Here is a 10,978-nt window from a genome sequence, read left to right as displayed (position 1 = left end):
TTTTTTTTTTTTTTTTTTGTAGCACAGTAGGGTGACTGTAGGTAACAGTAATTTATTGTATATTTCAAAGTAACTAGAAGAGAGGATTTTGAATATTCTTACCACAAGGATGAATGTTTCGGTGATAGATGTGCTAATTACCCCAGTTTGGTCATCCTGGGTTATTCACCTGTATCAAAATAGCACACTGTGCCCAATAAATACATAAAAACGAAATAAGTTGATCAGCGAAAAAATAAAAGATTGCAAGGGAATACTGTCAATAATTGTAAGCAACAAAGGATGCGAACAAGGTGAAATGAACCAATTTCTAGAAAGATAGAAACTGCCAAAGCTGATTGAAGAAGGAATAGGAAATTAGAGTAGACCTGCAACGAGTACAGAGATTGATGTAGTGATCCTGCCCACACAGAATGCAGTTTTATGTTTCCCTGTGACTTTCTTCTTTCTCCCTTTTTTTTTCTAACTGCCTTTGAAATTACAGGTGAACAGAATGGCAACAGGAACCCTGGTGGATTGCAGATTGGTGACCTGGTAAATATAGATCTTGACCTAGAAATTGTGCAGTCCCTGCAGCACGGTCACGGTGGATGGACTGATGGGATGTTTGAGACTTTAACTACCACTGGAACTGTTTGTGGCATTGATGAAGACCATGACATTGTAGTACAGTACCCAAGTGGCAATAGGTTGGTGGCATTTCTCAATTTTTGATAGTGACAAAGTATATAGAGAGCCGGGCGTGGTGGCGCATGCCTGTAATCCCAGCACTCGGGAGGCTGAGGCAGGAGGATCGCTGTGAGTTCGAGACCAGCCTGGGCTATACAGTGAGTTCCAGGGCAGTCTCAACTACATAGTGAGACCCTGTCTCAAAAAAACCAAAAATTAAAAAACAAAAACAAAGTATATAGAGAAAAGGTTGTTAAGGAGAGTAAATAATGCAATTTAATCAGACTCATTAAAGTTCTTAAGTGGTAGATAAAAATGAGTGTGTTGGTAAGGAACAGAGAGAGAGAGAGATTATATATTTATGATACAAAATTTTATATGCTTTAGATTTTTCCCCATCTAATGGGTATTAGGTGCAAGAATAGCTAAAAAATTATTTGTTCAAAATGGGCCATAACAGTCTGAATCAGAAGGGTACCGTTAAAACTCCTCTGGGCTTTGTTTAGAGTTATCACTTGATAAAACAGTTCTCCCATGCTTTAGGTGTGTGCACATACATTAATTCTGCTTTCTCCTCTTCCTCCTCTTTTTCTTTTTTCTTTCTGCAGTATCGGAGATTGAATCCAGGGCCTTTTCACTGAGCTACAGCCCTTTTTATTTTTTCTTTTGAGATAGGGTCTTTCTCAGTCACTAAGTAGCCCAGGCTGAGGTTGAACTTGGATCCTCCTCCCTCAGACTCCTGGAGGCCTGGGCCCACAGGCATGCACCACCACACTCGGCGTGCATTAATTCTTACCAGCATTATAGACTTGTACACATTCCTACTTGGCACCTTTGTATGTATTACTCACTCCTTGTGGGATTCCTTTCCTGCTGCATTCCCTCTTTGGATTTCACCCACCTACATCCTACGAGTTTTGAATTCATATGCTATTTAGGGCTCTCCACTCTTGCCAGCCACCTTGGTACTCATCTACTTAGGTCTCCTATTATCAACTAAAATGGTTATTTGATTTCTTGGTTTCAAGTTTCTTGGAGGCTTGGTTTATTCCTTTTATTTTGGTTCTAGGGACCAAAATATATCTTACTTACTAGTATGTTTACAATACTTTAAGATGAAAACAGTAAGTTGAATAATTGTCTTATTGACACAGAAACTGTTTGTAGAGAAACTAAGGCCTAGTTCTTTAGGGAAGGGATTTTTTTGGGCAGTAAGAAAAATTGACATGAAATTGCTTACCTGAGTATAGAACTAGCTCCAGTTGTACCCAAACCTCAAGCCACATACACAGTATTATCAGTAGTTGCAAAATAAGTACCTGACAAAATCTAGTACTCTGATCAGAACACCGAACAGAACAGAACAGAAGGGAATGTCTTCAGCTTGATTAAAGGACCTGACAAAGGGCATCTATGAGAAACCCACAGATAACACAGTCAGTGGTGAAGGGCTGAATACGTCCTTCCTCTTCACATTAGAAATAAGAAGGTCCACTTTCCTGCTTGTGTTCAGCATCGTACCAAGAGGTTCTAGCCAGGGCAAGAGAAACAGAAAGCTGATATGAGAGAAAAGAGGATATAAAACTGTTCGCAGGTGGTATGGCCTTGTATGTAGAAAAACATGGAAACCACAACGCTATAGTACGAATGTGCTAATGACCTAAAGTTAGACAAACAGATTGAAGAAAGGGAGCGAGAAGTAAGCCCTTGCGTTTAGCTCATTGTATTTCTGTTCAGAGTCCAAGATCGTTCAGTGGTCCTGGGACAAATAGCCACGTGGAAAGGAATGAAGTTGGGCCCCTGCCACACAATACACAAGTATTGAGTCAAAATAGATCATATATCAAACTTTCTTTTTGGTATCAGGGATCGAACTTGGGTCCTTGCGCTTGCACGGCAGGCGGCAGAACCACTGAGCTGTATCTCCGGCCCCATATATCTTAACTCTTAAGAACCAAAACTTTAAAGTCTTGTGCAGAAAGGTGTAAATCTTCATGTCCTTGGTTAGACGATGGTTGTATAAATACGACCTTAAACAAAGGAAAGATAGACTAGACCTCATCAAAATTAAAAACTTTTATTTTTCAAAGGAGACTACCAGGAAAATATAATGACAACTCATGGAATACCTCTCATATTGATAAAAGATCTGTAAGGATATCTGATAAAGTGTTAATAATATTTCTAGTGATCCAGGAGTTTGTGTCTTAATTTTCACTTTACATGCTTCTGAAATGTATGAGTTTTTTTAAAACAATGGTTACATTACTGTTAAGTTTTTAAAAGCACATAGAGAATAAATCTAGACAAAAGTATACTAAAAGTATTATATTAGGATGGTGAGATCAGAGATGATTCCCCAGATTTGTGTAATAAAATTATAAAATCAGATTCATTATGAAAAGAAACACAAATCACTCAGATAAATTTGAAAGGATTGCCTGCCTCTTTCACTGTCTTAGGTATCTCCGTCCAGGGTGGAGGAAGGTATTACAGTTAAGTAAGTTTGCCTGTTTTGATTTGGCTTTGCATTCACAGGTGGACCTTTAATCCTGCTGTCCTCACCAAAGCCAACATTGTCCGCAGCGGGGATGCCGCGCAGGGTGCGGAAGGAGGCACCTCACAGTTTCAAGTGGGTGATCTCGTGCAAGTTTGTTACGATCTGGAAAGAATTAAACTTCTACAAAGAGGACATGGAGAATGGGCTGAAGCGATGCTCCCAGTAAGTACATATCAAACAGTTTGGGGCTAGAAACTTTGTGTATGTTCTCTTGTTTAAAAGTAAATTCATTTTAGAAGCCAAATTGGCAGCTAGATACACTTGTGCCTTTTGTTTCTGATTTATTCCATTTAAATCAGTGTGGGAAGGTCTAGAAAGGGTTAGGGTTAACATTGTTAGTGGCTCTGCTAGTGGGGAATCGGATGCCCTGCCAGGCAGCGGAGGCTTCCCTGACGCTTTGCCTGGTGCCGTGTGAAACCTGAGCGTGGCCTCTCCGTGTGGAGGACCACTGCGGCCTTCCCGGGGGACAGTGACCTGAGGGCAGCTGAGCCCCAGAGGACCTCGCGGACCCTAGTGTTGGGTGGTAGTCCTTGCTTAAAGACTCAAAACTAACCGTCTCCCTTCAAGGCAGGGCCTTGTCTCAAGAAAAGTGCTAGGACTGGAAGCAGATTTAGTAGAACGGAGATGGGAAGGGCAGAGCAGATCTGATGAAAGGTGGCAGGGGCTCAGCTGAATCCTTGTACACTGTCGTTACTGAAGAAGAGAATAAAGAACAGAATAAGGAAATCATTTTGGGGGCTGGGGATTTAGCTCAGTGGTTCTACCACTTGCCTCGCAATCACAAGGTCCTGAGTTCAATCCCTGGTACAAAAAAAAAATCATTTTTTACTGTTAAGGAAAAATCTGATCTCGGTATTTTATATTAGGAAATAATGAAATTGCATTTTATTTTTAAAAATCCTTAAGAAAATATGTAAAAAGGCTATGTATTGATATGAATATATAAAAATTCAGGAAATCTAGTTTCCACAAACCCTTTCTGAGTAATCTACCTAAGATTCAGACAGCTAACATGACTGCAGAGAGATCAGCCGGTCATGAAATAATGTATTTGTTGCACGAAAATTAAATAAATGATGGTTTTAAAGCAATGGACAGTGTATACAATGATTATGTTCTGTGACAGTGTAATGTACAGCTGTCAAATGGAGTGGGAATAGGAACTGTACAGAAAGTGTAATAGGCTGTTTGGTTGCTTTTTAGTTATGTTGACTCGGTTGGTAAGGGGGACACATGAATGACTAATTTCAATATTGCGCATACTAGAGAACACGCATGTATTTTTAAAAAGAGTAAGTGTATACACACATGAAGGTATTTATGTAAGGTTTTAATACAAACATTAGGGCAATAGAAATTTTATATTAAAACAATGGAAGAATAAACCATGAAATTTAAATATTTCTTTCCCAATATTTCTTTCTTTAAGGTATATATCTCTCATGAGGATCTAAAAACAAATTACTGTGCTTAAAAATCACTTAGACTTTTTCTTGGTTTATATCAACAAGAAACATATTTAGTTTCTTTTGTTTCATTTTTTTGTTTGGTTTTTTGAGACAGGGTCTCACTATGTAGTGAGAGTGACCTGGAACTATGTAGCCCACGCTGGTCTCGAACTCACAGTGATCCTCCTGCCTCAGCCTCCCAAGTGCTGGGATTACAGGCGTGTGACACCACACTGGGCTCTTTTGTTTCATTTTGTTTTCCATTTTTAGGAGACTTTTTAAGATTTTGTCTTATGCTATTCTATAAAATGAATATAATTTCAAATCAAATTTATAAAACAAGATATATTCAAAGACGTCTCCCTACTTCTACCTCAGTCCTCTATATCCTGTTCCCTTTTAATATGGGTTACCTTTTAATTTTCAGCAATCTTACTGTACATGGTGGTATTAATACTATTATTCTGAGTTTTTTTTATGTGATATAATGCTAATAAGCACTTATATGATAATTGTAATGCTGTTAGCCCGGTGAACTTGAGACCAGAACAATCAATGGGAAAAAAAGATAAAAATAATACAGAAGTGAAATAGAAACACTATACCCAGTTCAATTTGAATTGGAATAAAATTTGAATTCATGACTCATTTCATCTTTAAAACCTAACAAAATAAAAAATGTTTAAAGCTAAACAAAACAAAACAAAAAACTTATTTCTTAGTTTTGTCCATGAAAAGGCCTGACATCATGACCATTCTAGTAACAGTAGCCAACGTCAGCGCTGAGATGCTGGTCTTGAAATAGCCTTGGCCTTAGTAAAGAGTCAAGGTTCCTCGGGGAAGTGAAAGCTATAAGAGATTCTGGGGCCATGAAGTGTTAGTAGCCGACTGAAGAGGTTCTCACCGACCAAATACGTATTCACCTACATCGTTAACAAAACTCAGATCAGAAGAAGCCTCATAGGTCAGATAATGCTGTTTCTTCCACACATAATTTGTGAAGAAAAGAATACATGTGGGCTTTGGATCTTGATTCAAACAAACTTAAAAAGATGATCGCATTTATGAGATGATTGAAAATTCATAACACACTGATATTTTTACCTTTATGATAGACAAATTTTTTTAAAATTTAATTTATTGGTACATTCTAGGTAGACAGTACAGGTACATTCATTAATGATAGACAATTATTGATAACTTTAAGTTGATACATGGTATAGACATGCTAAGGAATGATTTCCTAGTGTTACAGATGTGTAGTAAAATGGCACAGGAGTGGGGAATGGGTCGGGCAGATGGGGGACAAGCCTGGGCATGCGCCGATCACCCTTCTAACTGCCGGGTGGGTGTGTGGGACTTCACGGTACTGCTCTCTACATTGTTTGCAGTTTTCTGTGCTAAAATGTTAATGGAGGAAAAGAATAGCCTCGTAGAGTTGAAGATTCTGGTGGAAGATGGCAAGAGAAAATGTCTACTTAGACATTGGAATCTGATGTGTGTAGTAGAGGAGAGGGATAACTAGGTAGAGAGTTGTTCCTCGGTGTTTTTGGAAAAAAGGTGATAGTTTTCTATAATGGATTACAATTTCAAGAAATAAGAGTTAAAAAAAAAAAACTAAGGAAAACAATTTGGAACAGCGATTCAGTTTAGGGAGACCTGAAGAAGGAACGGGAGTAGGTGAGCAGAGAAGGTGAAGGAAGTGGCATCAGGGTTAGGCCATCGTCCAGAAACCCAGAGAATAGTTCAAGGAGTCGGAAAAATTGGAGGATGATGTTTCACCTGGTTCAGGAAATAGTTAAATATTGTTGCTCTTCTTGTCAAGTATCCAGTATTGTGATTTGCTGTTGTGAATCAGAGATGGGTTTTGACCTGAGTTAAGATAGGCCTAACAGCCTGGGCTTTAGCTCAGAGGCTTGCAAGTAGCTTGCCTTGCAATGCACAGTCCTGAGTTTGATCCCCAGTGCCCCGGGGAGTGGGGCGGGGAGAAGGCCTAATAGTATTGGTTTCAGGGTTAAACATGTAGGTGACTTCATACATTTAAAGCTCTTAGAGTGTCCCCGCTGCTGCCTGCTAGGAACTACAGCTGCTGCTGGTTGCAGTCTGCCCGAGTCCCTCCGATTCCAGTTCAGATGGCACGTGACTTCTGCATCCTGTTGTGGAATCAGGGGTGATCTTAAATAAATAGAGAGAAGAGAGAGAGAAAGGTAGAGATTAATTTAAGCATAGATGTAAGCTTGAACCCTTTGGTATTAAATAGTTTTTCTTTAGAAGTCAGACTTCTTTTTGTAGGCTTTATTGATGATTGATTTTAAACTGCTTTAGGTGCCAGTTCTCATATGTATCTTTTTTTGTTTTGATTTTTCCTCATTAGTTTATTGGTACATTTTAGGTATACAGTACAGTTACATTCATTATTGGGATCTTGTACTCATATGTATCTTATGAGGTTAAAAAAAAGAGGGTTGAATATCAAAATAAATTTTTATGAACTTTATGAAGAACATTTTATCATTTATATTTTTGTGGAAGTATAGTAATTATTAAATATTTTAATATAGCATCAGATTATTTTTTAAGTTACTCTTCAAAGTTCATAACTAGTCCAGTAGAATATGGTTGTCTTTTAAAAGTTTTAAGATTAGAAACGAGAAAAATTAATACTCTATAAGGACTAATGATTGAATTTATGTTATTTACCTTAACCTTGGAAACATGAATCTAATTTTTTAAAAGACTTTAGGTAAAGTTGGCCGAGTACAACAGATTTATTCCGACAGTGACTTAAAGGTGGAAGTGTGTGGAACATCTTGGACGTATAATCCAGCAGCAGTTTCCAAGGTGGCATCTGCAGGATCAGCCATCAGCAATGCCTCTGGTGGTAGGTTTTGTGTTGTGTGTCTTTAAAGTGATATGGTTTATGTTAGAACCTTTGCTAGTTCCCTGCAGATAATGTACGTGTGCTTGGCTTTCTCTCATATCACAACGGCTCTGTTGAATGTTGGTCACTTTTTAAACTTTTACTGAAGGGGTTTCTTTTTCTTTTCTTACGTGGTAAGCCTTTATTCTGGCTGATGTAATCCCCGGAAAAGTTCTGTAAACATACGCTTTTTCTTGGGTGCATCAGGGCTTTCTCCATATCAAGCCTGATATACCTGAAATTCAGCATTCTTTTCACTAGTCAGAATTTTTGTTTTCTGCAGAGAACCATCACTTCCTTTTTTTTTTTGGTACCAGGGATTGAACTTAGTACCTTGTGTGCTTGCAAGGCAGGTGGCACAACCACTGAGCTAAATTCCCGGCCCCATCACTTTGTAAGAATGCTTTGTTTTATATTTTCAACATTATCGCTAACAGATGCTTTTCTTCCTGGAAATTTTTACACATCAGCTCTATTTTTTCCTCTTGCCATTGAATAAGGGTTATTACCCCTGCCACAATGAGTAGAAAACCATGTTAAAATATGAACTTTGTTGGGTGCTTGGACAGATGTTTTACCCAAAGCCTTTCCTGCCTGTGTGCCAGCTTTACTGCTTTATCTACATGGACTCAGTTCCTTCTACAACACATCACACATTTCTGTGTGTATACTGTTGTCATCCAGGGAAGAAGATGAATCATAACTGTAATTGGAAATACAAAAAAGGAAAATACTAGGTGATCTCCATTTTATTTTTGTACTGCTCTCTACTTTTTCTGCTTTTCTCTCTCTGGCTGCAGTTTGCTAGTGTATTTAAAGTTTAAGTAATGTTCATTTTCATCGTGGAGGTTAGTAGTGTCATGGTAGGTGACTGCAAGGTGTAAGGGTGATGGATGACGAATATCCTACTCTCAATAGTGTGGACTTGGACCACTGTGTGATTTGTTCCTAGCCTCAATTTGTGATTTCTTTGCTTCCCATTGAATACTCCAGGAATTAAAAGGGTTAGAACGTGATAGCTGTACTGTTTGATACTATTTAGGAAAAAAAATGTTATGAAAAGGTTGTGTATATGTTCCTGGGTGGTTCTTGTTTTCAAAAACAATCAGTTGGCTGCGCCTACCTATAATCCCAGCACACTGGGCAGCTGAGGGAGGGGATGACAAGTTTGAGACCAGTCTGGGAAATTTAGTGAGACTCTGCCTCAAGATAAAAAATAAACAGGGGGCTATAGCTCCCCTGAAGCTATGATCGAAGGCCCTGGTATCCTTAGTATTACACACATACACAGAAAATCAGTTGTTACTTAATGAAGCATGTTAGCATTTAGGTGTCCATGTTCAACTAAAACTTGATGTGCTCCTAGGGGAAATCCCCAGAGATTGTTACTTTTGAGTCATAATCATTGAGATGTTGAATTATTCTAAGGTCTGTAGTATGAGCTCTGAGAGTCATTATGGTGTGCTTAAAACCCAAAAGGAAGTTTGTACCATCGTGGTACTCCCATCCTGGTATGTTCATTCATAATGTCATTGATGCAACTTCTGAATTACTAGTGTGTAACTCTTCTTTTTTCGGTAGAAATAACTTGAGATACACAAATTGAAGGAAACTTAGAATTCCGTGGGCTTGAATCTGATGCAGCTTGACAGAGAAGTGGTTATAACTTAGACGTGGATAGTATCTGTAGTACAGTACAAGAATAACACTAATGATTGAAATAATAAAGTAGGTTATAATGACAGGGATAATACCTGTTTCATGGTAGTTAGGGTTTGAGACCCTCCTATATTAGCAGCTTTATTTCATGCTTTGCAGAAAGACTCTCTCAGCTCCTGAAGAAATTGTTTGAAACTCAAGAATCTGGTGATCTCAATGAAGAATTAGTTAAGGCTGCTGCCAATGGAGATGTAGCTAAAGTGGAAGATTTGCTGAAAAGACCAGATGTGGATGTGAGCATTTTAAAATTGTTTTAATGCCTACAGAAAAATAGCATAGTATAATGAATTTTGTATTCAGTAGCTATTACAGTTGCACCATGTGTGTCTTATCTATTCATTCTTTCTTGTTTTTCTGAAGTATTTAGATCAGGGCTGTGCTAGACCACTCACTTGTGTAGTGGTTCAGTAATCAAATGCTCTTGATCCCAGCGTCACGCATGCGGCTTGATCTTAGCCAAAGGCCGAGAAGCGATTCAGCACCACACATTCCACCTTCAGCTACCTCAGAAAGAAAGTCCCACCTCACTGCATGAGGCTTTGTGGGTGGTGGGGTCTTCTAAACCCAGACCGTAATATGCTTGGAGTGTGGTGTTGTGTGTGTCAGACTTACGCCTCGGATTTCTCTTGAGAATCCTCTGAAGTCTTTTTTTTTCTTTCTCCCAAGTCTTGTTTTGAGCAGGTGTCTTAGTTATTTTCTCACTGCTGAGACAAAATACCTGACGCCCACAAGTTAAGGAAGGAAAATTTTATTTAGCTCTTTGTTTGTAGAGGTTTCAGTCCATAAGCTGGCTCCAAGGTAGGGTGGCATGGCAGAGGGGCGTTGTAGAAGAGAAACAATTCATGGCATTAGCAGGCAGAAGGCAATAAGCTGCAGCAGCAGCCTTCTTTCTGTTGCTTTATAGTCCATCCAGTATAAGCCTGTTGGTAGGTGCTACCCATATGCAGGGTAGGGCTTCCAGTATCTATACCTTTAATCCCAATATCATACCTTAATCCACATTCATACCTCCTAATCCAGCTATCTTCAGAACTCGCCACCTATGACCACGTGAGGCTTTGGGGGGATATCTAGATGCAGGTCGTAACAGCAGGGTCCTTACTTTGTTGCCCAAGTTGACCTCAAACTTGAGATCCTCCTCCCTTGGGTTTCCATATAACTAGTATTACAGACCTATACTGCTGTACTTGGCTTTTGTTCACCCTCTGATGTGCTTGTGTTTGTAGGATTTTAATTTATTTAGAGTTCTTCGTGCTCTTTAGGCTTTGGCTTCCTCTTCCCTATAAAGTTGTGACCGTTAAGCCTCATTATCAACTTGGTTGGTGTAGGAGTAGTCCAGGGGGTTAGTGAGCAGCACTCCAGGTAGTCATGGCCATGTGACATGTGCCACGGGTACTGTGTCTGGTCCCCGGCCCCTGGCCCCTTGCTCTTTGGTGCTGTTCCCTGCTCTGCTCTCTTCCTGTCACGAGCAGGGTAGCTTTGCTCTGCCATATCCTCCTGTCATGATGCTTGGCCTTGGAGCCAGCTGATCCTGCACCAAATCCTTTGAAAGCATGAGCCTTATAAACCATTTCTTCTTTCACTTGTGGGTGTCAGGTATTTGGACCGAGCAACAAGGAAGCTGACTGACGCAGAAGTCAGTTAATGCTTCTCTGTCTGTTG

The 10,978-nt window shown here is 39.4% G+C and overlaps 1 protein-coding gene across 1 annotated transcript in view; it reads left to right on the top strand.

The window, feature by feature from the left end:
• The window catches only part of Mib1 (mindbomb E3 ubiquitin protein ligase 1), a gene marked incomplete at its 5' end in the record, with an annotated part of 108,608 nt that overhangs the window by 44,623 nt on the left and 53,007 nt on the right, over positions 1 to 10,978 (top strand). Inside the window, 4 exons of the mRNA XM_010638707.2 lie at positions 485 to 689; positions 3,208 to 3,391; positions 7,414 to 7,558; positions 9,416 to 9,549. Coding sequence (XP_010637009.2) covers positions 485 to 689; positions 3,208 to 3,391; positions 7,414 to 7,558; positions 9,416 to 9,549 — 668 coding nt within the window. The remainder of the gene's footprint in view (positions 1 to 484; positions 690 to 3,207; positions 3,392 to 7,413; positions 7,559 to 9,415; positions 9,550 to 10,978) is intronic.

This window comes from Fukomys damarensis, unplaced genomic scaffold (genome assembly GCF_012274545.1).
Source record: "Fukomys damarensis isolate Sample0158 unplaced genomic scaffold, DMR_v1.0_HiC HiC_scaffold_30, whole genome shotgun sequence".
Lineage (NCBI taxonomy): Eukaryota > Metazoa > Chordata > Mammalia > Rodentia > Bathyergidae > Fukomys > Fukomys damarensis.
The sequence above is the reverse complement of the archived record's forward strand: the minus strand, read 5'-3'. Positions and strand labels throughout refer to the sequence as shown.